Source organism: Taeniopygia guttata, chromosome 3 (genome assembly GCF_048771995.1).
Source record: "Taeniopygia guttata chromosome 3, bTaeGut7.mat, whole genome shotgun sequence".
Taxonomy (NCBI): Eukaryota; Metazoa; Chordata; class Aves; order Passeriformes; family Estrildidae; genus Taeniopygia; species Taeniopygia guttata.
In genome coordinates this window covers 82,476,354-82,492,240 of record NC_133027.1, presented here as the reverse complement: position 1 = coordinate 82,492,240, position 15,887 = coordinate 82,476,354, and the positions used below count along the sequence as shown (strand labels likewise).

Here is a 15,887-nt window from a genome sequence, read left to right as displayed (position 1 = left end):
ATTTTCTTGCAGCCACCAGTGGCTTTTTTTGCACACATGCTTACATCCAACAGATGAAGAATTCCCTGTCATCAGTCTTTCATGCTGGCAGCATTCCTACACTGTACTTGGGAAGAAATAATGGCTACAGAGCCTTCATCTCCCCTAGAGCCTGGATGTGCACCTTTTCAAGGATGCAGCACACCTTTGACTTGCACAATAGGCCACAGCCTGCTCATGACAGCTGAGGGAGTCTTTGGTGTGAGGGATCTTTCTAGCTCTACCCCTCTCATTTTCTTTGTCATACCTACGGAATTTATCCTTGAACTTTTCCAGCTCCTCACGGTTCTGGCCCAGTTCCATCTCCAGGTAGTCCTGACCCGACTCCAGTTCCCTCTCCATTGCCTCCATTTTGTTAGTCACATATGTCAGCCGTCGTCGAAGCTCCTCATTCTCATGCTGCAGTAGCCTGGGGCAGGAACCAGGAGCAAGGTACCACTGAGTGCACAAGGAGTATTCCACACCAGCACCCCCACCCCGCTGCCCTGCACTAGGGCCAAAGAGCCCTCACAGGGGCCTCAGGAAGTCAGGAACTGAACCCTCAGGAGACTCCAAGGCATGAAGCAAGAGGTACATCTCTGTCAGGACAGACAGACAAACACTCCTGGAGCAGGGGCAAAGAAGTACAAGCCAGCTGGCCAGCCATGGCTCCCAGTTCCCTCTCGAGTTACAGTGCTTGCATAAAGACAGATGAGCTGCACAGCTCCAGTGTCCCTCACTGATGAATGAAATCCAATCAATAATTTAACCCAGTCCTGGTTGGACGAATAGAAGGGAAAAATCCTCTCTCCATCTCTGTTAAAGACTTAATCTACTTTTTTTCACACCCACCAACTCCTCTGCCTGCACCTGCACTGGGGATCCATGTTCCCTCCCCCTCCACCAGGAGGGACACGCAAGGCACAGGTTGGCAAGGCAAAGACCAAAGCTCTGCCCACACGGCCCCAAGAAGATTGAAGATTTGAGAGGAGCCTGCAGGGCCAGTCAGCTTCACTGCACAGGTGGCACAAACAGGATGTGAGGAATCAGCACCCAGACAGTTCCAGTATGACAGGCATAAAGGGGGAGCAGGACACTTACTTCATCCTTTCTGCATCCGTCAAGGGTTCCTGTACAGGGAAGAAAACAGCTGTGAGATTCTTTTAGAAGAGGAGTTGGTCTCTCACACTGTTCTAAAAGGCAGTCCTGGTTGCTACACCCCAGCTGTGACTCTTCCTCCCCTGCTCTGACAGTTCATCCTAGGCAAGCTTAGAACTACAAGGATTTGTACACACTGCTCAGCTGCCTGATACCAAAACACACTGTGTGTTCTGGTTCAGGGTAGAAGACTAGAAACCAACACACAAGTTAGGTAACTTTACCCTCCCATGCTGCAATCTCAGCATCTCTTTGGTAACATCACCACCTTAGCAGGTCTTTCAGCTTCCTCCACATCCACAGCTGGTGGGCAGCAGGAATCTCACAGGCCAGCATACACAGGATTCACTAGTCACCACAGCAATCACTTGTGGAGCCCTTGAAGCCCCACAAAAATCACGAGCAAGAATCATTTGGGAGCTGAAAAATGTGGCTACCAATTATATGATCCAGACTGTGCTGCAAAAAAAAGGTTTCTTTCTGCAGACCTGAAACCAACCACTGTAACTATTCTAGGATAGCAGAAGAAACACTAAAGGTCAGGAAAGCCTGTAAAAGATAATGTTATGGGCAAGATCCCCAGAGACAGCTGGATCAGAGCCCTGCAGAACAAGGAGACAGAGCAGTGACAAGAGCACACAGCTCAGCTATTCTGAACTCTCTGTGCTAACCCATGAGATGGCTGCTGCCTGCCAGGATGTCTTGGAGATATTTAATTAGCACTAGAAACAACTTTTTTTTGTGAAAGTCAGGTCTCCAACCATTATCACAAAGTCCAAACTGCCCATAGATTATTTTTGGTGCTTGATACCAAGAGCACTTCACAAAGCCAAGTGCAGCCACACTTCTGATAGTCTATTAAGTGTCACAGTCAGCTCTGGGCTGAGAGACCATGTCAGACAGCCAAGGACGAGGCTGTTGAGCTGCTAACAATTCCATAAGATACAGCATCCCAATTCTGGCCTTAAGACATCATGGAGCTGCTATCTTCATTAATTCACACTTTAAAAGAATGGTCTTTAACACCTGCATACACCCTCCTGCTCCTAAGAGCAAAGCATCAATTCATTATTTTCTTACCTCCTGACTGCACATGGCAATCAGTTAATTCACACAGAATTACCTACCAACTGCCTCCCTTGCCCCCACAATACACAAACAGCAGATGATAGTGACCGGGCAAAGGGGATAATGTGATTCTTATTAATACAAGGTAATGGCATTGCCTCAAAGCAGGCTAAAGGAAAGAGGAGAAAGCTTAAAGGACCTGAAACAGCCATCATACAAAGATCAAGTATCCTGAGGCACAGGGCACACACAAGCACTAGGAACATCCCAGCACCTCCTGACAATGGAGCTGCCTGCCTCCTGCACACATCTACTACTCAGCAGCCTGAAGGGCCTCCAACTAGCAAACACCTGGGAAGTCTGCAGTGTGGAGAACCTTCCTTCCTTAACTCCTGGGGCCAAAGGGAAGCTGGTTACTCCCAGGACGATATACCCAACCTCTAACACACCCACAAGAGAGCAACTTCTGGTGATTAAGCACCCACAACATGAGGTCTGGGGGCCTGCTCTCAGTCTCTGTCCCTGGTATTACAGACTAGATGAGATCCAGATAGGGGTTTGGCCTTTCTGAGAGCCCTGCCTGCAAGTCGGTGACCCTGGCACCTACCTTGTTTAGTGCCAGGTTGAAGGAAGGGGAGGATCTAGATGGGGTAGGCCCCTCCTCCGGACTCCAGCATGTTGGAGTGGAGCAGGATCCTTTCTCTGGGTAGTGTGGCTCCACTGTACGCTTCTGCCCAAGCTTAACACACTGATGGTGTGGCTGTAATAGCTGTGAACAGGGACTGCTTTCATCCCTTCTGCCCTCTGCACTGCTTTTCCATGAAGACAGTGAATGCTGCTGCCCAGAGGCTGTCCCTGCCAGCCCCAGGTCTGCCAGCTGCTGCAGCTCATACTGACACACATCTACTACCCTTCTCTCCAAGGAAAGGAGTTTTCCCTTACTGTCCTTCCTCCTAAGGACAGGTTTCTTTTTTAGTCTGGAAACTCTCTCAGTTTCTTCAGCATACGTTCTCTGGCCCGAAGCCATTCCCAGCCCCTCACTTTTCTTTTCTGCTTTTCTTCTGCTTGGGCAGGGGGATCTTTCCATTGCATGCTTGGTTTTGACCCCTTTTAGGCGACCTGCCCCTTGGCCTTCTTGCATGGAGCTTCTAGGGAAAAGGGGAGAGTTCTGGTCTTGTTCTGCTCCCCTGGTCTCCCCCAGTGAGCGCAAGCGGCTGGGACTCAGCACCCGCTGGGTAATCTCATCCAGGAATTTGGAGAACTGCAGTTTTTCCTCTGTGATCTTCTCCCTGCGCTTGACAGAGTCAGCGGCCCTGCTGCTGCTTTGCTCCAGGGAGCGCTTCTCCCTAGGGCTGAGGCAGAGCTGAGGATCACTGTATTTGCGTGAGCCACGATCATGGCATAGTGTCTCTACTGAGTGGGACTTGCATAAGCTCTCAGGGCATGAGCCAGTCATGTTGGTCTGCTTCAGGATCCCTTTGAGAGGCAGGTGTGTAGAGGAGATACGAAACTTCCTCGGTGTCAGGACTTCAGGAGGCTCTTTAAATATAAGTGAGCGTTCCAGGCTTCTGCTTTTGAAAGAGCAAGTGGGATGGTGTCTTTCATCTCCAGACACCAGAATGGTCTCCATGCTACGGCTCACAAATTTGCTACGGTGCCCGCGACTGCGGTTCGGGCACCGCTTCCCACTTCGCTGCCCCATCTTCCCACCACGCTGAAGTGCTGGAGAGACAGTCTGGCTCTTGATGTTCAACTCTGCTCTGCACCCTGCCACTTCTTTCTCACTGCTGGACTCCAGGGACCACGATGAGGAGAAGTTCAGGTTGCCAACCTCAAACCCCTCTGCCTGCTCGAGCTGGCCTGCCTCGGTGTAACTAAACCCTATTTGCTGGTGCAATGGTGTTAAGCCCTTTGTCACCCGGCAAGTTGTTACCTGACTCTGCTCAGCCAAGATCACTCCATCCTGGTTGTCACGAATGATGGGCACCTCATGTCGGATTTCGCGATGCTGCGGGGGCGCCTTGCGGTAAGGCTTCTTTGACGGGGCCGTGCTCGACATCCTCCCACCTGCGTGGCTCTGAAAGCGGGTTACCTACCAACAGCAGAAAGTGCACACAAGAGAGAGTCACAGCTGCTCCATCAAACCCTAGAAGTCACCCAGCAGGAATTTGGCTCCCCTGGAGTCCCAGAGCAGGTCCCCATGCAGAGTGCTAATAGAGCAGGTAAAGGGTATAGCCACAAGCCTTGAGCAGCAGCTGCAGGAGAGGGAGCAAAGTAAGAGGCAGCTGTGTCCTTCTCCCAGCTAGTGAGAGCAGAGGGCTGGCACATCCTCTCCCCCCTCTACACACGCTCACTCACGTAGTTGTGTGTCCGGATTATATATAGCAAATGAGAACAGACCTCACAGCAGCATATTGATTAGGCTCTTTAGGAAAGGCCTTTTTCAATATGGAAACTGCAAGCCTTACAGGCAAGCAGTGACAGCTGGAGCAGGAGTTATTGATCATGTCCTGTCACTGTCAGCAGGGACTATGTGGGAGGAGACTTCAGCCATTAAAGAGCCCGGTATTTTTTGGCTTACACTGGGACCAGTGCAGCAGACCACAGGAGATTTGTTAAAAGAAGAACTGATTACTCTGGCACAAAAGACAAAGACAACCCCCAAGTTACAGGTGGCATCAAATTAGGGAGCAGTGGTTTTGACCCCTTGGTAGTTAAGGCCAGATTTTGCAACACAGAATCATAGAATAGTTTGGGTTGGAAGGGACCTTAAAGATCATCTCATTCCAACCCCCCTGCCATGGGTAGGGACACCTTCCTCTAGACCAGGCTGCTCAGAGCCCCATGCAGCCTCAAACTTCCAGGGATGAGGAGTTCACAACCTCTCCAGGCAACCTGTACCAGTGCCTCACCACCCCTAGAGGGAATAAGTGCACAGTATGTAGACATGCAGCTGTACCACTAATGGAAAGATTAGGTTCTTCACCCTAGCTATGCTGGGATTCTTCCTGCTGCAGGAACAGTACAAGAGCAAAAAATAGGGTAGAAGAAAAGCAGCTGTCTTGTACACATGGAAGAAACACCCTCCTTTCAATCTTCTAGGTCTGCAGTTGTAGGCAGGTAGACTTCCCCACAAGCAGCCAGAATGTCAACCACTCTGTTGTCCACAAGACAAGAAATCTCAGAGCTATCAAGCAGGTGCTGCAGAGCCCAATACCAGACTTCCCTCAGTGACAACATGTGCAACATTCATAGTTGTCCTATATTTGGAATAAGTGCCCAGTTCTCATTCCCCTTGCGGGACCCTTACACTCAGCAAGCCTAGTACCTCTGCAATCTTCAGCACCTGACCTGCAGCCCTTCAAAGTGCAGGACCTGTGTCCATTTAGATCACGCTCTTTCCCCACTTCTACAAGCAGGGCAACACAAGTCCTTTTTACATTTCTGCAGTCGATGGCTACCACGGGGCCCATGACCCAGCAGACTTCACTTACTTTGTGTGTTGGACAGTGGCGTTTCACATGGTAAGAGTCTAAATGGAGCCTTGCAAATTCTCTCCAAGTCTTACCTAGCTGCCTCTTTTGACACCCAGACTGAGTCCCCTGAGAGGAAGGCAAGTGGGAGGCGTCTGCACCAAGCACAGAGCAGTCCCAAGCCATAACAGGCTTTACACTTCACAGGTATATTTACAAACCATCCTTCACTCTGCTATAAACACGAGCTCACAAAAGTTTCTCACACTTTTCCACAAACACAAAAAACTTTCTAGGACTGACCTGTAAATCTTCCCCATCAGAATGCTGGGAACTTCCCCTTGCTGCAGTCATTTCTCCAAAGTCACCCTCCTAAGTGGAGAGTCTAAATATCTAGTATTTTCTAAATAGTGGAGATTCTAAATATCTAATATTTTAGAAAAATTACATCCATAATACCAAAAGCACATTTCATTGTATCTCTAAGCAAAGCAGATAGGTCTGATTTGCTGCGAAGACATTTCTCTTTTTTCAAAGAGAAAAGCCAGAAGAAGGTTTGTAAATGGCCCACTATCAAACAGGTGGTCTAGAGGACTCTTCTCTCAATTTCTGCCAGGCTAAGGACAGGAGATGTGCATGAAGATATGCCCAGCTGAAATCACAATCATTTCTCTAGTTCACAAGGACATGAGTACTTACCAGCCTGGGCTCAAATTCAAAGCCTCATGAAGCCAGGACACTCACTCAGATGACCTGAAGAATAGAAACAAATAGCTTAGCATCCACCAAAACAACCAGCTTGAAATTTCATCCCATAAATAGGCATAGGGAATATTTATGGCGAAGGACAACTGGGATGGCCACTCATTCCAGGCACCTGCTTCAACCCACATCAGATCTTCTGAATGTAAAGAAAATGAACTTACAAATACCAGGCCACATAGCCCAGCAAGAGCCGGAAAGGCACACGGCAAGGAAATATTCAAGGCACTCAGGCAACTGGAATCACATAAACTCAAAATTTATGAAGCAATGGCTTCAAAGCAACATTGGTTCCAGAAATGACTAAACACACCTCCTTTAGAATGGGACCCTCCCAGCTAATCTTCCCTGCCTCTTAGAGGGATACTAACTGTGAAGCCTTCAGCACAGAGGTTTGGTGATGCTAACAATTATCTCACTCATCCTTTTAAGTGAGTGCTTTTCACCCACAAATGAGCTGGCAATTATCAGGCTTTTGTTTGAGCCAAAACATTTGTGCCTAGAGCTGTGATAACCCACACCTCCACAAGGGAGGAAGGCAAGCTACTCTCTGACTGCCATCAAGCAGCATATCATACTCTACCTTGCTGTTAACAGGCTTCTGTAAAATATCCAGCCAACCATGGACACAAAACAAGTTCAGAAACAACCTTCCTCTCTGGCTGGGGTATTTAACGCCTGGGGTATTTAATTGTTTTTGTCTGGGATAGAGTTAATTTTCTTCCTAGTAGCTAGTAAGTGCTGTGCTTTGGATTTTGGATGAGAATAATGTTGATAACACACTGATGTTTTTGACGTTGCTAAGCAGTGTTTACATTAAGGCAAAGATTCTTCAGCTTCTCACCCTATCAGTGAGTAGGCTGAGGGGCACAAGAAGCTGAGAGGTGACATGGCCAGGACAGCTGACCCCCACAGTCCAAAGGGATGTCCCATACCATATGGTATCATGGTCAATATACAAACTAGGGGGAAAGGTGGCCACGGGCCACTGCTCAGGAATTGGTTGGGCATTGGTCAGCAGGTGGTGAGCAATTACACTGTGCATACCTTGTTTTGTATATTCTACTTATTTTATTATGACCCCTTCCTTTTCTGTCCCATTTAACTGCCAGTATCTCAATTGACAAAATTTTATTTCTTTCCCAAACCTCTCCTCATTCCACTGAGGGATGAGAAGTGAGCCAACAGCTGTGTGATGTTTAGTTGCCAGTGGAAATCAAACCACAACAGGTACCCATCACTACAAAAAGCGAATTGGGTAATTTGGATTAGTCAGCTGCAAGAGAGCAGCTTTGTGGCCATCGCTCTGCCACTGGCATGAGAGACATCAGTAAAGCCTTCCTTTCCCTGAAGCACTACTGCTGCTGTGCTACTTTTTCCATGTCAGTGGCATGAAGCCCTGGAAGGTGGGACAGGAGGCAGGGTGTGGAGCAGTTATACATACACACGGAGAGTCAGACTGAAGGTGAAAGGAACAAACAGGCAACCAGGACCATGCAAAATCAAGTTCTGCCAAAACAAACTGTAGAGGTGCCCCAGTGCTGGCCCTGCCCCAACAAGCTGCCTGGCCACCTTCCTTGCTACAATGCTGGAGTCGGGTCTCAACTAGCACACGGAAAAACAGCTTCACAACAGCTTCACAGTGGAACTGCTCTGTGGGGCAAACTGTAAAGTATGACAGGAGAAAGAGAGGGAGAGCATGCACATCCAGGAAGGATCAGACCAGCATAGTTTGAATCTGCTTTCCATCAACTCCCAGCAGAAGATGGTTCAGCATCATGGCATAACCACCAGCCACATGACAGACAGACAGAGGTTTCCAGGAACAGCTGCACCAGTGGGTCCACGCAGTTTCCATTGCAGCTGTGCTCAGAATAAACATGCCAAAGGCCTCCCTGTCTCTCAGCACACTGTTCCTCAGGCTCAAACAGAACTCTTCTGCTTCCTACCCTAGAGGCAGCAACTATGCTACCTGCCATCTCATCCCCACTTACCTGGAAAACATACCAGGATTTGAAATCTACCCTCATGATCTGAGAATTTCCATAAATAGTTAAAAACTCACAGGGCTGCCAGGCAACTTTCCCTCAAACAAGGACTTACAGATCCAAAGTGACGACGTGTCCAAACATTTCTGGTAGTTTGTCTCTGAGTCAGCTTTCTCCTGTCAGTATTCAGCAGCATCTGGCAAACAGCTCCTGAAACATGAGAAAGGAAACTTGGTGTCAGTCACCTATCAGCACAAAACATGGAAACAACCAGGCATGCTCATAGCAACCCACAGCCAGGTGACAGGGCAGAAGTCAACAGCAAACTGCTGCACCATCAGACTATTATCTAATGCCAGGTAAAATGCCTCCACTGTAAAAGCTCCATGTCTTCACTGTATCCCAGAAAGCACAGGTCTTTTAACCGTCTCTCCACTGAGCAGGATGCCTGTGCAGACCAGTAACTGACCTCAAAAAGGCAGCTGTTTTTTCTACATAGCTCCAGGGGTCCCTGCTTCCCCACCTGCTTTCCTGTCCACCATCAAGAATCCAGCCACTGTCTTTCTGCTCCAACCACTCTTCTGCATCAACCTAATTTTGTTTTGCAGACATCCCGGCACTGAACAGCACAGCAAAGGCCTCCTCATCTACAATGAGCATCTCTTGCTACCACAGAGTGAGAATACCGAGTTGGTTCACTTCACCACACCTCTGTTCAGAGAGGAGCAGATACTCTCTGCAGAACAGATGGATCTTGTGCTCCAAAGCAGAAATGGATATAGGTAATATCCAGAAATAGAAGAAGGCACTAATTTTGCTCATTGCACTATTCACAAGTCTCTCTCTGAAGGAGCTTGCTGTCAAGTCCACATTAAGACTACCCTGCAGAAGCTCAATTTTAGCCTGGAGCTACAGCAGAAGGCAGCTCTTCAGCTATTTCAATTAGCACTGTAATGCAAGAGGAAACTTAAACTCCTAGTTCTTTTTATCCATCCTTTCCACCTCTCATCAGTAATGCTCCTTAATATTTACAGTCCTCTTTCTACCAGTCTATCACCTGCACTAGGTCCAATTCTATTGTCTTCTAGCTATTACCCATTGTTGTTCCAGTATGATTTCTAAGGTCACGGATAGTAACAGCTTCACTGGAATGGCTTACTAAGGCCACAAGGCTCACACTGACAAAACACACACAAACTCTTTCTTCACAGGGACACGATGTCCTGGTTACAGCTGGGACAGAGTTAAATTTCTTTCTGGTATCTGGTACAGTGATGGGTTTTGGATTTGGGATGAGAATTATGTTGGTAATACACCGATGGTTTAGCTGTTACTATGCAGTGCTTACTCTAACTCAAGGAACTTTCAGTTTCTTGTGCCAGTGACAACGTACATGCATGAGAAGCAGGGAGCTGACCAAGCTCGGAGGGAGCACAGTCAGGACAGCTGACTCAAACCAAGCAAAGGAATATTCCACACTTAATGGCATTATGCTCAGGACATAAACTGAGGGGAGTTGCTGGGAAGGACCAACTGCTGCTTGCGAAGAGGCTGGGCATTGGTCAGCGGGTGGTGACCAATTGCATTGTGCATCCCTTGTTTTTCCTTGAGTTTTATTCCTCTCTCCTCTCACCATTATAACTGTTATTATATTTTACTTTATTTAAATTATTAAACAGCTCTAATCCCAGCCCACAAGTTTTACTTTGTTCCAGTTCTCCTCACCATCCCCGTGGGAGCAGAGGGGAGAGTGACCGAGTGCCTGCGTGGTGCTTGGTTGCCAGCTGGGATTAACCACAACACAGTGAGAGTGCAGCTGCACAGGGAGCACACAAGCTCACAAGCTTAACTCTAGCTGACTTTACCAGAGAGCATCCCTCAGTGTAAAATCCACTTGCAGGCTAGCTCTGTTCTCTGTGTTATCTAAAAAAGGCAAAACCTTTACCACACACCACAAACAGATGTCATCTCACACGGAATTGCTTAAGACAGTTCTGTGGGCCCTGTACAGAATAAACAGCCACTTGGCATGCATACAAAACCACACCACCACCCATGAGCATTGCTTTATCTCCAGTAACAAGAAAGAGGTCCCTAGCAGAGAAAGGAAGGTTCAAACAGGAATGCTTTGGACAAAAAGGGAAAGAACAAGAGAAATAAAAAAAGGCAACATTTGTAGGCACCTAGTGTCTTCCTCATATTTGGGAAGTCCCTTGAAGCCTGAGGTAGCCAACACTTTGGTTCTAAGATGCACACAACTTCTGCCTGCTTGTAGTTGCAGCAGCTGAACATTCCCTGTAAAGAGGCAGAGGACTTGCAGGCTTTTCCTCATCATCACCTTCTCTTGTGTTGCCTTTTCTGACCTTGTAAAACAGCCTTCTTACCAGTGCTGAGGGTCAGCAGTGACCCTTCCTCAAGAGAAATACAGTGATTATGATGCAGATACAGTTTCTTATTTCAGGTACTGTATCACCTTTCCAGCTTTTTCCTCTTAACAGCAGCATTTCTTTTGCGCTGCTTTTTATTCAGAAAGATAAACCTGTATTAATGAAAAAACACATTCCATAACAATCACAGTCACATTTGTTTCTAATGCAACACTACAGAAAGATTTTTTTGTGGCTATCAGAGTCAGCACACTCCAAATACTTGCAGGTACAATACCCACAGGTAACAAAACCAAATGTCCTGTGACACATACCTGATCACCACAGTTAACCTGGAATATTGCTCTCCGTGGGCCAACCTATATTCTGCACACATATCCAATGCAGAATATTGGCACATCCTGCTTTAGGAGGTATCAATATTTCCTGACTAGCTTCATGAAAAACAAACACAAGAGAATTTTGTCTAGTTGCCTTCCTGTGCTTATGTATAGAGGAAACCTTAGATTTCAGAGGTCTCAAGCCACACTACCTGAGAAGCTCCTGCAGAAAGCCTGTCCAAGACAACTAACCAGGGAGATGGACAATGCAATAACTGCACCAAGGGATGTCTGTCCAGGACAGGAAAACAAGCTGTGTGAAATTAAAATCAGCACACCTAGACTGCTGGTGCCAAGCACAATAGAAAAGGACTGCAAGGTTATTAAAGGGCCCTTTAACATTTAATGAGAGAGATCTTTTCATTCAGAGAAGGCACCTCAAAAGAATATTCAGATCCATTCTACTTGCTGGCTATGTTGAAGCTCATTTTAAAATAAAAGGATGACAGCTCCAAGTGCAGACTCACATTTCAGCTCTGCTTGCATGTTAATGATCACGATTCAGATCTGAGTAATAGCATTATAGTGACTCTTGGATTAAAATAGAATTTCAGGAGGATTATTGCTCATTCCTTCTTTTCCATACCAATTAACCTTAACTGTTAGGCAGAAACCTCTGTTCTCTGCATGAGAACAATTCCAAGAGCTATCAAGAAAAAGGGATCAGGCTAGCTGTTGAACAACAGTCCATGTAACAAGCCCTACTTAACACCTAAGACATTTCCAAAGAAAATGAAATCCCTGGACTCCAGTCATACATAGCTCCTGTTGAATGGAAATACCACAGGACATATCATGTATCAGTCACGTCCACTGCACCATGCAGAATTCTCTTAAAAATTATCCCTTTTCTTACAGTCCTGTTCTCTCCTTACACAACACATAGATCTCAGTCCCCACAATTCAGTTGCACTCCACACCCTTAAATGTGCATTTAATTATCTACTCTCTGCTGTGTTAAGGGTAGCTTAGCTTCCCTAATTCTTTTATAGAAGCCAGGACTGGTCAACATTGACCATGAAATGCTAGCATCACTAACATGTAACTGGAAGAGAATGCAACAGCTGATTAACATCTGAACAGGAACAGGACAGGAAGCAAAGGACCAGAATTCAATCCCCAGAAGGAATGTTAATGGAGAATAAAAATACCCAGGGGAGATTTTGACCAGGAAATGAGCACCAGCTTTTTAATACATATAAAGCATAGAACCACCTTTAATGGCTACACCTGAAATTGCACAAGAACCAGCTCAGCAAAAGGTCATTTTCCAAGCTACCTTTAGCACAGACAGCTACATCAAGGACTAATAACAGCTTCTCATTCAGAACTGCTGACACACCAGAAGCGTGTTTAGTTTGTTCAGTGATCCTTCCAACGCTCACAAGGTAGTTTAGGCTACAAACTCTCAGTCTCTTCATCTTAGCACCCTAGGTGTTATGTCCTTCCTCACTTTGTCTTCCTACCTGTTCTTTTAAGATCTCCCATGAGAAGATTTCTGGAGTATATTGCTCAGAAATTTAAAGAAATACCAGAACATTAGATAAAAACTCACAGAGATTAGGAAAACTCTCAAGTTTCTGGACGTGTCTGAACCCAGCTAGAAAATCAAATCTTCATACTCTAACAACATGTATCTGGATAAAGTTGATAGGTCACATGAAGGAAATTTGGGAGCCATGGCCTTAAACTTTCTCTAACACAAGCAGGGGAATGGCTACCACAAGCAAACATTTGAAGAGAAGTGGAAGAGGAATATTTCTGTAGAATATCATCATGCAGGAACTCCTTTCCCAGACCTCTGTCATATCCTGTGCTGTGTAGGAGGGGAAGAAGAGGGATAATCATACATTACCTTCCTAGAGCATAAAATAAAAGGCATTTAATTAGGACAAGGTAGAAGCAGCTTAAATTTTTCAACTACTGAAAGGCAGATTCTCAGCCCCTGTAAATATTCCCTGAGTCTCACACAGCCCCCAGCAATTAATATCAGCAGTCCTCTTGTTTCAAGCTTTGGTTCCAAAGTTCTGGGCAAATGGCAATCTCCATCTCTTCAGTGCCAGGAACTGAATGTCACTCAGCTGTCCCTCTAGCAGAGACACAGTAATGCTAGAGAATGCTCCATTGCTGGAGCACTCAATGATGCACTTGCCACAATCCACTGTCTACAACATGCCCTCTGTCCAAGACTCTCAGTGATGCACAGATGGCTGACACACTACGCAGTATCTACACAGTGGAACAGTGGAGCAGAGCACATTATTTGCATTATTTACAGAGAACAGATGGACAAATTGCTACAGTGACCTAGCCTGCAGAGCATCTGCAGTGCTGAGGAGGCGCTAAGTCCAGGTCTAATGCTTGCAGGTGCTGACAAAAACAAATTCAAAAAATAAAATGGCTGTTTACAACAGTCAGCTTTATTCTGAAATGCTATCACTACAACCACACTTGCAGAGTAATTCACATGCCAGTTTTGTTCCCATAGAGCCTTTACCAGCAAGCAGAACACAAGATGTATTGACTAGATTTATCCTTTTCAAACAGAAAGAGAACTGACATCTGCAGTACAAATTTATTCCTTGGCCATAAGTTCTGTTTGTGTATAAGTCACCACATATAGCAGGTGGTACATACTGTTGGGAGACACAGATCAGGAAGGAAACAGAGTCAAAATTGGGTGACGTTTATTTCAAGCTATGGATGAAGAAAAGTAGCAAAATTCATCTCAAACCTGTCAGCCATCTGATTTTTTTCAAACATTAAACATTTGTGCCAGGTTTTAAGATGTTGCTTTTGCTGACTGAACAGACAGGACACTAACCACGTTGCAGGCACTTTTATTTGTAGGCTGAGAATGAAACTTAACATTACAGGGGTCTCACATCTGCTCTAGACAGGAAAAGGCCTCATTTACAAGAAGGATCAACCTACTTTAATTGAACACTAGGGCTAAGAATGACCACGTTGTACAAAGGCTCACAATGATCAGTTCGCCCATCCTCCACCAACATGCACCACAACAGGCTCTTTCATTCCACGATCACATGGCTGCAGCCAAACATGACAGCAAGTAATAAAAGGGATCAGCTTTTTCCCCAAGGTCTTGTCTACATATACACTGTACTAAATTAAATTGACTTAGAAAATAATGTAAAGCAGTATAACGCTCCTGGGCGAATGTTCTTAATTCAGTTTAAGAGCACTTTATATTGAAACTACTTAAATAGATAGATACAAGACACAAACTAAATTAAAGATGCCTATACAGGAATGCTGCACTAATATAATCACAGCTGTCTCTAATCTGATTAAGTTAAATCAGTACCACTTCCCTGCAATGGCAAAGTCCTTACCGATATTGACATTAACCCTTTTTTGCTCTTTTCTACTTCCAAAGGCTTTGTTGTTTTTGTGTTTGATTTGGGGTTTTTTCTTCCAAAAAAACCCAAACCCACAACAGTGTGGCCTCTCTCAGGATCAAAATAAACTAACTACACTATACAAGGTATATTAAGACACTAACGGTTATCAACATTTATATGTCTTGAAAGTTTTATTAATCCTATGCCAAATAAACATCATAACAACGCTCAGACCAGCATAGCTTAATACATTCTTTACTTTCCCCAAGCAACATGGAAAAGGTGATCCCAAATATTCACATTGTACACTGTTTTCCATACTCCCACACATCTTTTGCTTGCTGATGTCTAACATCCCTGGAGCAGTTCTGGGAAGACACTGTTCCCCACTTGCCCATTCCTAAGGGTATGGCTCACCCACAGTTTATCTGAGTGAACTGGAGTGTGGAGTTAGAGCACGCTATCTAACTGCCTCCAGGCACAGTCTCACTACTGACCCTCTTCTACCAAAATATGTTCTCCTGTTAACTGTGGGGTAAGCACATACACAAACCAAATCTTAGGTCACAGACATAACATGCTACAAAGCCACACTCTAACGTCATCTCTCATCTCAGTTCTCACAGTGTTTCCCCAGGAAACATATCTGTAAAAATTAAATTTCAACAATTCTAAAATTAGTAGTGTTCTTTCCATTGCTCATTAAAAACTATACAAACTCTTCCTCCTGGATATCAAGATTTAATTTATCTTCATTCTCTTGGTACTCTTTCATCTCTACCTGCTTTTTCAATTGTGCCTCTTCAAACTTACCTCACATCCATTCCAGCAACACAACCATTTCTCTCTCCTCAGGGCCACCTTCTACTGCTGTCTCTGAGCTACCATGTGTAGAACTAACTTCCTCTTCATTGCAAGTTTTCCAAGTTTAGCACAGAAAGACATCATCAAGAATCCTCTCAGAGCACCTTGAAGAGAACTAAATCCCTCATTGGCCTTCAGAAACTAAATTGTGCCACAACTTTGAATAAAGTGGTGAACTGTTACTTAAGTACACAGAGCAGCCCTGAAATCAACCTCAGTTGTAAGTTCTTATCTTTTTTTTTTTTTTTTTTGAAAGAGCTATTTTGAAGCCCAGATTACATGGCATCAAAGATTTTAGGTACACAAGAGTTTGGCTGCTAAAGGAACCAAACAGACAAATTTTTGGTTTTATAAAATTTAAACTTCAATTCTCAAAGGGCTGCAGATATATTTTTGCAATAAACTGTTTGGTCTTAAGTCTCAT

General features: G+C 45.4%; 1 protein-coding gene across 4 annotated transcripts in view; it reads right to left on the bottom strand.

The window, feature by feature from the left end:
- Positions 1-15,887, bottom strand: part of TJAP1 (tight junction associated protein 1) — a 40,251-nt gene that overhangs the window by 8,609 nt on the left and 15,755 nt on the right. For all 4 annotated transcript variants that reach the window (XM_072927222.1, XM_030268542.4, XM_012572454.5 and 1 more), the window contains exons 3-7: positions 8,583-8,677; positions 6,417-6,470; positions 4,178-4,336; positions 1,120-1,148; positions 287-448 (exon numbers count right to left, since the gene is read on the bottom strand). In XM_072927222.1, coding sequence (XP_072783323.1) covers positions 287-448; positions 1,120-1,148; positions 4,178-4,303 — 317 coding nt within the window. In that variant the 5' untranslated portion in view covers positions 4,304-4,336; positions 6,417-6,470; positions 8,583-8,677. The remainder of the gene's footprint in view (positions 1-286; positions 449-1,119; positions 1,149-4,177; positions 4,337-6,416; positions 6,471-8,582; positions 8,678-15,887) is intronic.